Source organism: Symphalangus syndactylus, chromosome 3 (genome assembly GCF_028878055.3).
Source record: "Symphalangus syndactylus isolate Jambi chromosome 3, NHGRI_mSymSyn1-v2.1_pri, whole genome shotgun sequence".
NCBI lineage: Eukaryota > Metazoa > Chordata > Mammalia > Primates > Hylobatidae > Symphalangus > Symphalangus syndactylus.
This window is the reverse complement of record NC_072425.2, coordinates 97,411,090-97,424,513: the sequence shown is the minus strand read 5'-3', so window position 1 is coordinate 97,424,513 and position 13,424 is coordinate 97,411,090. Positions and strand designations below refer to the sequence as shown.

Genomic DNA, 13,424 nt, shown 5'->3' with positions numbered 1-13,424 from the left:
CGGTGGAAACAACTCAAACGTTCATCAACAAATGAATGTACATACAAAATATAGTGTATCCACACAATGGAACATTATTCTCTCTTAAAAAGAAATGAAGTACTGGTACATGCTACAAGATGAATGAACCTTGATAACACTGTGCCTAGGTGAAGTAAGCCAGTAACAAAAGACAACCTATTATATGATTCAGTTTATATAAAATCTCCAGAATAGGCAAATGCAATGAGACAGAAAGTAGATTAGTAATTCCTTATCGCTGGGGAGGAAGGGAGGGTGATAGCAGGCATGGGGCATGATAGCCAAGGGGATAGTATTTCTTTTTGATTGATAAAAATGTTCTAAAATTGACTGTGGTCATGGTCGCATATACCTGTAAATATACTCTGAATATACACATATCTGTGAAAATGAAAAACCATAGAGTTGCACACTTTGAGTGAGTGATTTGTATGGTATATGAACATCTTAATAAAGCTATTTGAAAAAAAGAAGTCTCAATAAATGTATTTTCCATTCACCTTGTCTTCTAGTTTTACCCCATTAAACATAAAGAACTTATCAGTGTTACCAATGTTATGAACTTAAAACCTGGTAATGGGTAATATTTGTCTTCAGTAGAGAGATTACAAAGCTATTATATAGAGGCAAAAAAGGGTTATGTGGTCTATAGTAAACATGAAATCATCTTCCTTTATAAACATTGGTCATTTTTTTCCTGGAAATATTTATCTAACTGTAACTGTATCTAACTGCTTGTTATTACAAGCATTTTTTAAAGTTATTCATAAAGATTTAGTAACTCTGTAAGCAAACCAAAGAAGGACCAGAAAAAATATCATTGCAGAAAATAATAAATTTGATTTTAATATTTTATTTTAAAGTTTTCTATGGGATAGTGCTTGTATTTCCCTTTTACAAAGCAAACTTACATCAGTAAAATGGGTTAAGATAAAAAAATGATACGACAAAAACTATACCCTGGACTGTTATAAATGTTGTACATAATGTTTTTTCAAGCTGCAGGTGGTTGAACACAGATCAGACTTATTTCTGAAAAACGTAAGGAAACTTGCAATATAAGAACAAGTCACCTTTCATTAATATTCCTATCTGTATGAACACAAAAAACAAGCAGGAAGGGCTAATGAAAGTAGTTTTGGTTTAACTTCACTGTAGTTTAAACTAAGTGTTCTTTGTCATGGATCAAAGAAGTAGGAGGGGAGTATTCGCTCCACAGAGACCTCTTTTACAGTAGCAAAACTGATTCTGACATATATATACAAAAACCATAATACAGTATAATACGGATATACAAAACTTAACTTGGTGATTTATTGTAGGGATAAAATGTTCACCAATGAATTATTTCTGAGGGTCGGGTTGGAGGTGGAATTCGTGCAGTATGGAATTCAACTCTGTTCTGAGAATTCAGGTCCACTTGCGGCTAGCATACGTTGCAGATCCGGCGAAAGTTTCTTATAGTAAATTACAACGACCTCAAAGAGCAGGATAACAGCAGGAAACAACCAAAAACAGAACCAACGATCGTAGAGTAAGAGGAGGCAACAACCACATGTGCGCAAAAGAAAACCGAAGAGTAACAGGCTGGAAATCGACCACTTCAAAGACACCGGAGGGACAGAGCGGAGGGACAGAGCGGAGGCGGGTGAGGAACAAACATCGCTTGCTGCCTTAAAACGCACAGGGACGCTCCCCAAGTCATCCAAAAAGTCTAGGCTAGTCCCTCCACCGCCCACGCGGCGCCCCTGCGCGCCCACCCCCGCGCGCCCACCCCCGCGCGCCCTACCTCGCTGACCTTCCCCCGGGGCCAGAAGCATCAGCGCGGTCGCCAGCGCCCAGGCTCCGCCAGGCATCGCTGCTTCCGCGGGTGGGGCGAAGGGCGTCGCAGGGCCCGGGCCGCAGGTGCCAGGAGGATGGGGCCACCGCAGCCCCTCGGGCCTCCTTTCTTGGATTTTCTCAGTCTGCTCCTGCTTGGAACAGAGAAGCTCCGCGTCCTCGTTCTGGGGCGCAGCCAGTCCTTTTTTGGGATAGAGCCTTCGCGCACTCCATCTGCGACTCCTCCCTTCCCATTTTGGCGGCCGGCTGACCTGAAAGCCACGCCCAAGCTGTCCCCATAGCCCAGCGTGTACTGGCAGTGGCTCCGCCGCCTTGGATGTCACCGTGCAGTCGCACAGCCAGGAGTCAAGCTACAGGGATGCAGCTCTCGGCGCGCTGCGTCTTGCTGTTCTAACAGAGGCTGTATGAAAACGTGGTAATCCTAGAAACTGCTCAGATGGACCTCCCATAAAAGAAGCCTCACAAGGTTCCTTTGGAAGGGGCAGTTTCCCATGATTGTATCTGCAGACGGATTCCTAACTGCGTAATTGGCGCTGCTCGTTTGCACCCGAAGGCGAAGGCGCTGAAGATGCTCCTGTCACCTTAGATCTCAGTGATGAACGACAGGAGGAGGGAGTAGACACTAACGTTGCAACAGTAGATGCCCTTCTGCCTCTGTGACAGGTTTTCAGAAGTGGAAAGGACTGCATTTAGACACTAGCCAAACCATGAGGTTTGTCACATGTATTTGCCAGTGATTCCCAGAGCTCTTACAGTTGTCCCAGGACGCTTTAGCACATGGCCACACGACTCCCAAGGCTGACCTGGGAGTTATTAGAAGATCAGAGGGCTCCAATGTCTTCCCCCAGCCTCGTTTTTGTTTTGTTTTGTTTTGTTCGTGACAGGGTCTCACTCTGTCACCCAGGCTGGAGTGCAGTGGCACAATCACAGCTCGCTGGAGCCTTGAACTCCTGGAGTCAAGCGATCTTCCCCCTCAGTCTCCCAAAATGCTGGGATTACAGGCGTGAGCCACCATGCCAGGTCCAAGGTCTTCAGAAGTGTGGTTGCCTCTGCAGAGGAACAGGGTCCTTTTTTCAACTGATTATACATCTTTTTATGTCTGAAAACGAAACCTCACTCTCCTAGTTTTTCCCTGGCTGTCTCATCCCTTGAGTCTCCCATCCATCACCTTGCACTTGGTTCTCACACAGCCTTTACCTGAAGAGGATAGTTTGGGGGTCCAAGTGGGCACCAAGCTTCCACCCACAAATTTGGAGGTGCAAGGTTGGCCTAGGCATGGTGGTGGAAACAGGAGGTGTCCAAATGCATAAACAAGTATTTTTTTAATTGTATATAACTCTTTATTTTTAATTTGAAAGGTAAATTACCATATAAAATTTTAAAACTTATCATCTCCATAGTAAAAATATTAACCCATATTGGAAAATAATTTCTTTTTGGTACACAATACTTGTGTGTAGCCCTCTTTCAAATGCAGCAAGGGCACCCAATTTTCTGGATTAAAAATAAAATATTACTTTTTGGTGGACGGTAGGCAGGCGATTTTTATCTTAAGGCCTAAGTATGGAAGGGCAATATAATGCAGGCACAATGAAAACCCAGAGATTTCTTAGTGTACAGCAAGTCTTTTGTTTCTGCTTAAAAAATTCTAATAAAACGGAGACAGAAATTAAATGTCAGTTTTGTCAATCTATTTGTGAAATCACCAGGAACAAAGTAATTTGATGTGAATCAAATCATAGCAGGTCTTTTGTGAATTTATTTTCTAGCAGTATCTATACAAATGTAGTAAACTTTTATACTTTCTTGGAGGACAACATTACTTATCTGACTTCCATCAAAATACAGTTTCAAGTATTGTGGGCCTTATTTTTTTCTTCAGTTTTTGATTGTTTATGCGTTTATGAGTTTACAATAGACTTGTACCAAAACCTAACTTCCCTCCAAGTAAGTTAAGATGGAAAAAACTAAAAGCAACTTAAGAATTTTTTTTCAAGTCTCAGTAACCTGGCTTGGATCTGCAAGAATGTACCAATTAAATGTCAGTTATATCACGCCTGTAATCCCAGTGCTTTGGGAGGTCGAGGCAGGCAGATCACCTGGGGTCAGGAGTTCAAGACAAGCCTGGCCAACATGGTGAAACCCCATCTCTACTAAAAACACAAAAAATTACATGGGTGTGGTGGCGTTCGCCTGTAGTCCCAACTACTCGGGAGGCTGAGGCAAGAGAATCGTTTGAGCCCAGGAGGCAGAGGTTGCAGTGAGCCAAGATAGCTCCTCTGTACTCCAGCCTGGGTGACAGAGCAAGATTCTATCAAAAAAAAAAATATTAGTTATAGAACTGTATGAAAAACAAAAAGTAATAAAAATATTTTAATCTATGTCTCGTGAAGTTAATCAAAAATTTGTATGATTCTTTGTTATATTTTTGAACATTAAAAAAATGGATGCATGGTTCTCCGCAATATAGAGACTGACAGCACTTGTAAAATGCAGTAAATATCACTGCGACAAATAATAAGAATGTCAGAGGGAAGAAGAAATGAAGCCAAGTGCTAATAAGTACAGTATAGCTTAAAAGAAAAGATTAATAGGAGAAAATTTTCAAATGATAATTTTCTAGGAAAAGGAGATAACTCAGTTAATTTTGTCAGGTTAATTTACAAAATGTGGGCTTGAGTGAAAAAAAATACCAAATTCAAGGGGCAGAAAACCCCAGTGATTAAGTTCACAAACCCTAGGTTAAAAACACCTGGGCTGTAATTCTACCTCTGCTACCTATTTATCAGAAGTGTAACCTTGAACAGCACACTCAGCTCCTCTTAACCTCATTTTTCTGTACAATAGAAACGACAATAATAGTACCCCGTAGAGTTAAAGAATCAAAAGTGTGTTTGCATGCCTGTGTGTGGCTGTGAGTGTGGAAGAGCATCTGGAGAAAGAGAACTCAGAATAGCATTTTGTCCAGAGTAGCTATTATGGTTGAATGTAACAGTTTACTGTTATTAGAACAAGGGTAATATTCTACATAATTATACTTTCTCTTATATCTTATTATATAAAGGTGCATCATTTCTTGGCACTACTCTATTACAGTGTCTGCATGGTTTGGAGTAACCTTCCTGGAAAATATGTATTTATGTAACATATGAATTCCTCATCCCATGTTTTACTAAATGAGTGAGCCCTTTTCCAGAAATGTAAAATTGATAGGATTGCTCCTAGGGTTTACTTGAGCTGAACACAAGGACACTCAGAAGCAGAGGCTAAAACATACAGCAGGTCCTTGGTCATTTTGTTTAACGTCACTTTGTTATAACATTGATGGAAAAAATCGATTTCCAGCAGGGGCCAATGTCTATGTGGAATTGGCACGTTCTTTCCATGTCTATGTGGGTCTTGTCTGGGTACTCCCATTTCCCTCCACTTCTCAACTCTCTGTGTTAGGTGAATTGGCATGTCTACGCAGGCCCTGCTTGAGTGATTGTGGTTGGGTATGTGAGTGCACTCTGCGGTAGGATGGCTTCCTGAAGAGAGCTGGTTTACACCTCATGCCCTGAGCTCCTGGTGTAGGATCTGGCCACCTGTGATCCTGAACTGGAGTAAGGAGGTAAATAATTATCTTGTTTTCATTAATCCTTATTTAATGTATGTATAGTTTATTTCACTGTTTAATATTAGAAGCATTTTGGTCTTTTTTTAGAAGTTGGTGATGTTTTTGTGACCAGAAATATGGTATAGTAATTTAACTCATGTTGATATCAATTTGTCTGTAGTAAAACTGGTTTCATTACATATTGTTTCACTTTACATCGCAGTTTTCAATAACCTATGGACAACGTTGAGGACTCATTGAATGTGGCTATAAGTGTGGTCAAGTAATGAAAACTGATCAGCTAAGGGAGGAAAAAGACAAAAGTGGACAACCAAAATGAAAGTGAGGTGAGAAACAACATGTGAGAATAGAGAAACAGAGAAAAGCACCCACACACGTGCACACACACACAAAGAGACAGACAGAGAGGGAGGGAGAGAGACAGACAGACAGTGACAGAAAGAGAGATATGCTAATTCCTGATGGCTTTCCACTCAACAGCTCCAGAATCTTTCGAGGACTGCCTATGTTTCCTGTCTTGGAGTTCCCTGAAATACCCCCAATACACTGCCTATAAATTAAGGTTAAGTGACTTTGAATTTGTTTTGCTGTTGTTGTTTACAACCAAAAGAATATTGTCTAAAACCTGTTTGAAAGTATAAATTATTAAATATTTGGTTGTGCTTATGCATTTGCCAGAAGAAACAGAAAAATGCACTTGAGATTTGTATTGAAACATTACAGTGGTTTGTTTAGGAGGAAATGGATTCATCATTTGACCACATAGAAGCTATCCAATCAAAAAGTTTCAGGGAAAAGTATGGTGTGTTCATTGCAGAATGAAAGAAAATCAGCAGTTAATCTGATTTTGTTATGATACGCTCAATATGTTTCACAAGAAGATTATTCAGTGCTAGAAAGTCTGGAATACCTTTTTCCTTCCAACTTGCCAGATGACCACCTATAAATGATTAATAGCTTCATTGTAGACAGTTATAGAGATTGTAACTGAAAATAGCCACAGAAAAGGCAAAGATTCAGTAGTACCGAAGCCCAATAAGTAATATTTGCCAAATACACCCCATCTCTAATTCTCATTCATAGGCTGAACTTCCTCTCTTATAGCTTCTTTCCTTTTCCTGCATTTAAAAGTTCCTTCTTTTTAAAAGTGTTGAAAATGAATGAGAAAAAGCTGGATAGGAATGAAGAGAGAACCAATTTTGTTTCATTAAACATAGTAATAAAGAAAAACAGTTGATAGTTGAAAAGAGGATGCCCCAAAATCTGCATTATAAAAATGTTTTACCTGTGATATATCTGCTTCATACTGATCAAGAATTAGGGGGAAAAAATGTAATTTTTAAAGGAAAGGAATTAAAGCAAATCACTTATTTAGCTGTCCCTAGAAAGCCCCTTTAAACCTGGTTCCTCCTTTAGTCTTCCCTGTTTTGGAAAATGGCACTATTGAGTATCCCTCGTCACCAACTAGGAAAATGGCATGAGGCTCCTCCCTCTTCTCTCATTCATGACTCCTCCTTTGTATTCAATCCATGAATAAGGAGTCCAAAGAAATCTCACACTCACCTGTTGCTCTGTGTCTTCTCTGCTACTGTGCTGGTCAAGCCTCCCCCATGACTTACGTGGATCACTGCAGAAAATACCATATTTTTTCTCTGAGCTTCACTCAGGCCCCATCCAATCTACATCTCTGCCATATAATACCGGGATGAGATTTCAAACTGTAAATCACACCATGTCCCTACCCTAAAACCTTTCACTGGCCTCCCATAGAAAATGGGTAAAAATACCAGAGGACTGTTACCTGCAACAGCTAGCCCCTGCCTACCTGTTCAAACTCAAATACGTTGCTTTTCTCCCACTCCCACTCTCCCTCCTCAGCTCTCACATGTGCTGTGTACTTCAACTCACTAGCCTTGTGAATGTTCCTAAAAGTTCCTAAAAGAAGGCAACCATTGCCCCTGGCAGGACTGATTGTTTATCCTACATGTCTCAGCTGAATTTCACCTCCTGAATACCCTGTTTAAATTGGCTTCTTACCCCAGGTCATTCTCTAGCATTAAACTATTTGTTTCCATTTTAGAACTTAAACTAAATATTCAATCTGTATCCTTGCTTATTATCTGTTTTTTTGTTTTTGTTTTTGTTTTCTTACTAGATTATAAGGTCTATACAGATAGTGGTCATGGTTCTCTTACTCACCTGGCAGTATCCCTGACATGAACGAATCTAAGATTAGTATTTTTAAGGACAGAGTTCTAACAATGTCCATATTAAAAGAAGAAATGAAACTTTGACTCTAATTTTACTGTACTTTAAATTAAATATCAATTCAACAGAAACACCCCAATTAACTTGGTTAAAAAATTAGTATTCAGGATACATTTATTATCTTAGATGGTGGTTCTTAGTCCTTCAAACATTATGTTAGATTCTGATTGCCATTTTAACTAATTACCACAAATTTTGTAGCTTCAAACAACACAATTTTTTACTTGTTTATTTTATCATATTACCTTATATGTCTGGAAGTCAGAAGTATGAAATGAGTTTCTTTTTTCTTTGTTGATTATTTGTCATTTATTTTGTTTTATTATTTCCTACTTTTATTTTTTCTCAGCATTGAGGTATAATTGATGAATAAAAATTGTTTATGTTGTTTGTTTGACTAACATCTCCCCATTTGTACATGACATTTCTGTAAACATGTACATTGTGAAATGATTACAGAATCAAGTTAATTAACATCTGTATCACCTCCCATAGTGAACCTTTGTGTGTGGTGGGAACACTTAAGATCTACTTTCTTAGCAAATTGTAAGTATACCATATAGTATGTTAGTATATTAACTATAGTCACCATGCTCCCCAGAATTTATTCATCCTGTGTAACTGAAACTTTGTACTCTTTGACTAACAGCACCCATCTCCTCCACCCCAACAACCCCTAGCAACCATTATTCTACACTCTGCTTCTGAGTTTAACTGATGTTCTTAGATTCCACATGTAAGTGAGATCATGCAATATATTTTTTTCTCTGCCTGGCTTATTTCACTTAGCATAATGTCTTCTGGGTTCATTCATGTTGTCACAAATAATAGGATTTCCTTCTTTGTTAAGGCTGAATAATATTTCACTGTATATATATGTATATTTAAATATATATGTATATACACATCATATTTTTAAAATTTATTCTTCTGTTGATGGACACAGGTTAATTCAGTATCTTCACTATTCTGAATAATGCTGCAATTAACAGGGGAGTAAATATCTCTTTAAGATACTGATTTCATATCTTTTGGTTATATACCCAGTAGTGAGATTGCTGGATCATGTGGTAGGTCTATTTTTAATTTTTTGAGGAACGTCCATGCTGTTTTTTATAATGGCTTTAATTTACAATTTAAATTCCAACCAATAGTATACAAGGGCTTTCTTTTCTCTGCATTCTTGCCAACACGTTTTATGTTTTGTCTTTTTGATGATAGCCTTTCTAACTGATGTGAGGTGAAATCTCATTGTGAATTGGATTTGCCTTTCCCTGATGATTAGTGATGCTGGGCATTTTTCCCTATATATATATCGGCCATTTGGATGTCATCTTTTGAGAAATGCCTATCCAGATCCTTTGCCCATTTGTTAATTGGGTTATTTCTTCTATTGCTATTGAGTTCCTTATGTTTAATACATTTTAGATATTAACCCCTTATCAGATGAGTGGTTTGCAAATATTTTCTCTCATTTTTTAGGTTGATTCTTTGCCAATTGTTTCCTTTGCTGTACAGAAGCTTTTTAGTTCAATGTAATCTCATTTGTCTGTTTTTGCTTTTTATGCCTTGCAAAAATGAACAAATTACTTTTTGAAGTTATAGGCAAAAAATTATTGCTCAGACCAAGTGAAATAAGCCAGACACAAAAAGAAAAATACTGCACAATGTCACTTATATGTCGTATCTTAAAAAAATAAAGAGATAGAGGATAAAACAGTAGTTATTAGGGGCAGAGGAGAGGGGAGCATAAGGAGATGTGCAGATCAAAGAATACAAAGTTGCAGGTATGTAGGATGAACAAGTGTAGGGATCTAATGTACAACATAGGTCTGTTGTTAATAATACTGATGTCTTCAGGATTTTTGTTAAAATAGCAGATTTTAAGTGCCCTTGCCACAAAAAAAAAAAAGTAAACTTGGGCCGGGCACGGAGGCTCATGCCTATAATCCCAGCACTTTGGGAGGCCGAGGTGGGCAGATCACGAGGTCAGGAGATCAAGACCATCCTGGCTAATATGGTGAAACCCCGTCTCTACTAAAAATACAAAAATTAGCTGGGCATGGTGGCGGGCGCCTGTAATCCCAGCTATTCGGGAGGCTGAGGCAGGAGAATCACTTGAACCTGGGAGGCAGAGGTTGCAGTGAGCAGAGATTGTACCCCCGCACTCCAGCCTGGGAGACAGAGCAAGACTCCATCTCAAAAAAAAAAAGTAACCTTCTGAAATGATGAATGTGTTAAATTGCTTAATTATAGTAACCATTTCACTATGTATATGTGTATCTAAACACAGTGTTGTACACCTTAAATATATACAATAAGAAAGAAACTTTTCCTCTCTACTTTCTTCTAGTAGTTTAAGGTCTTAAATCTTTAATTCATTTTGAGTTGATTTTGTGTATAGTGTGAAATAAGGGTCCAATTTCATTCTTCTTCAAGTGGATATTCAGTTTTCCCAACATCATTTATTAAGGCACTATACCTTCCTATTGTGTGTTCTTGAGACCTTTGTCAAAGATGAAGTGACTGTAAATGGTGGATTTATTTCTGGGCTGTCTATTCTGTTCCAATGATCTATATGTCTGTTTCTACGCTAATAGCATACTGTTTTGTATACTATAGCTTTATAATGTATTTTGAAGGTAAGCAGTGTGATGCTTCCAGCTTTGTTCCTCTTGCTCAAGAATCCTTTTGCTATTGGGAGTTTTTTGTGGTTCCATATAAATTTTAGAATTGCTTTTTTTCTATTTCTGTGAAAGATACCACTGGAATTTTGATAAGGATTACATTGAATCTATAGATTGCTTTCGGTATTATGAATATTTTTTAAATATTAATTTTTCTAATTCATGAACATGGTATATCTTCACATTTATTTCTGTCTTCTTTAATTTCTTTCATCAATATTTTATAGTTCTAAGCATTCAAGTATTTCACATCCTTGATTAAATTTATTTCTAAGTATTTTATTTTTTGATGCTATTGTAAATGGGATTTTTAAAAATTTTTTTTCATACTTTTTGGTGTGTAGAAACACAACTGATTTTTGTTTGTTAATTTTATATCTTGCAATTTTATGGAATATGGAATTCATTTATTAGTTCTAACAGTTTTTTAGTAGAGGCTTTGGTTTTTTATATAAAATGTGTCATCTGCAAACAGATAATTTTACTTCTTTTTTATTTGGATGCATTTTATTTCTTTTTCCTAATTGTTTTGGCTATCAATACAATATTGAATATAAATGATTGAAGTCAATTTCACTGGTAAAATCAAGATGTTAACATGCCTGCATTTCTTCTGAAGGCTCCAGGGAGCAAATTCCTTTCTTTGCCTGTTCCAGCTTCCAGAGGCCTCCTGCTTTCCTTGGTTCATAGCTCCTTCCTTCATCTTTAAAACCAGCAACATAGTATCTTCTCTCCTTCCTGACCTCTGTTTTATTCCTTAAATCACTCTTGGACTCTGATCCTCCTTTCTCTCTCTTATAAGGAAACTTGGGTTTATACTGTGCTTATCTGGATAATCCAGGATAATCTTCCCATCTCAAATTCTTAATTTAGTCACATCAGCAAAGTTCCTTTACCATGTAAAATAATGTATTCACAAACTCCTGGGATTTACACCTTGACATATTGGGGGCTAGCAGGTTGCTATTGGTCTACCACAGCTAGGATTTCAAAACCTCAGCTATCTACCACAAACACATTAATGTACTAGTATTTAGCTAGCCCAAAAAGTAGAAAGATAAATTTTATTTATTGGGAAAAAAATTAATAGAAACCTTTAATGCATTGTTTTCACACCAGCAAAATAAGAGAATTGTACTATATAATTGCAATAGGCTCTTTTTACTATAAAATTGGAGTATTTGAATGTGGAAAAATAAACCCATGATACCAAATGTTTTGCAGAAGACTAAGAAATTACTTTTCAGATGTTTTGTTTTTGATATTTTTATTTAATAAAAGCAATTTTTAAATGGCTCTCTTAATAAAGAAATTGACTTATTTCAACTTAGCATTTTCCACACTGTGATTTTAAAATGAGATTAGAATACTAAAGTTCTTTTGAATGTAGATGGAAAAGATGTATATTTCCCTTTCAACAGCTATCTCTATATATGCTAGAAAGTAACACTGTTTGCATCTGAAGTATACATTAGAAAATGCCTTTGAAATCAAAGTTTCTGGCTAGTAAGTGTCATGGCTTTATTTGAATGTTATTTACTCTTTTACAAGCCTTAAATAAAACATTGTAGCAGGTGGTAAAGCTATGTGACATTTCTGTTTTGTTTATATGATTTATGTTTTCATCACTTTCTAAATCACAAAGCATTTTGAATCTCATAATTATAACTTGTAATATAATGGATAGTTTGCAACTAGAAATGGATAGTTATAGTTACAAAACAATCTCATAGATATAAGCATATTTAATTTTGTCCTGCTGACCCAAAAACCCACCCTAATTCAGTTTGAAATGAGCCAGATATTTTAGAATATACAATCTCATTTTTTTAAAGTTCTGTTGAGATGCAGTTTACATAAAATAAAATTTACCTGTTTTTGGTGTATTACTCAATGAATTTTAGTATACTTACAGAGCTGACCACACATGACCACAATTTAATTTTAGAACATTTTTGGCTGGGCCTGGTGGCTCATGCCTGTAATCCTAGCACTTTGGGAGACAGAGGTGGGCAGATCCCTTGAGCCCAAGAGTTCGAGATCAGCCTGGGCAACATGACAAAACTCTGCTTCTACAAAAAATACAAAAATTAGCTGGGCATGGTGCCATGTGCCTGTAGTCCCAGCTACTTGGGAGGCTGAGGTTGGAGGATCATCTGAAACTGGGAGGTCAAGGTTGCAGCGAGCCCAAATTGTGCCACTGCACTCCAGCCCAGGCAACAAAGCAAGAGCCTGTCTCAAATGAAAAAAAAAAAAAAGGAATATTTTCAGCACTAAAAATAAACCTCATGCCAACTTGTACTTACTCCCCATTCCAACCTCCAATCCTAGGCAACAAATAATCTTTCTCTATATATTGGCCCTTTTTTTTGGACATTCCATATAGATAGAATCATAGATGTTCTTTTGTGTCTGGCTTCTTTCACTTTTTGATATTGTCTGGGTTATAGATTTATCAGTGCTTTATTCCTTTTTATTGGTAAGTAATATTTCGCTGTATGGTTAGATCACATTTTGTTCATTCATTAGTTAATGAAAATATTGGGTTCTTTCTACTTTTTGGTCATTATGAATAATGCTGATATAAACATTTGAATGTAAGTCTTTGTGTGAACCTATATGTTTATTATTTTGGGTAGATTTCTAGAAGTGAAGTGAAATCTTTCTTAAAAAAAGATTTTTTTAAGAAAAATCTTTGCTTAATTGTTTAAGAAACTTCCAGCCAGGTGTGGTGGCTCAGATCTGTAATCCCAACACTTTGGGAGACCTAGGCAGGCGGATCACTTGAGGTCAGGAGTTCGAGACCAGTCTGGCCTACATGGTGAAACCCTGTCTCTCCTAAAAGTACAAAAATTAGCTGGGCATGGTGGCACATGCCTGTAGTTCCAGCTACTTGGGAGGCTGAGGCAGGAGAATCGCTTGAACCCGAGAGATGGAGATTGCAGTGAGCCCACATCACACCACTGCACTCCAGCCTGGGTGACAGAGCAAGA

At 37.5% G+C, this 13,424-nt stretch overlaps 1 protein-coding gene and 1 long non-coding RNA gene across 3 annotated transcripts in view; one reads left to right on the top strand and one right to left on the bottom strand.

The window, feature by feature from the left end:
• VWDE (von Willebrand factor D and EGF domains) overlaps window positions 1–2,103 on the bottom strand; it is a 76,311-nt gene extending 74,208 nt beyond the window's left edge. The window contains 1 exon segment of the mRNA XM_063637058.1: window positions 1,811–2,103. Coding sequence (XP_063493128.1) covers window positions 1,811–1,877 — 67 coding nt within the window. The 5' untranslated portion in view covers window positions 1,878–2,103.
• Window positions 2,104–5,404: 3,301 nt separating this feature from the next.
• On the top strand, window positions 5,405–8,290 carry LOC134736316 (uncharacterized). Of its 2 annotated transcripts, XR_010120268.1 has the most exons (3): window positions 5,405–5,470; window positions 5,679–5,802; window positions 8,240–8,290. It is a non-coding gene; the product is annotated as an uncharacterized lncRNA (long non-coding RNA). The 2 variants fall into 2 exon arrangements; XR_010120267.1 differs by lacking the exon at window positions 8,240–8,290 and having other exon boundaries at window positions 5,679–5,803.
• The last annotated feature ends 5,134 nt before the right edge of the window (window positions 8,291–13,424 follow it).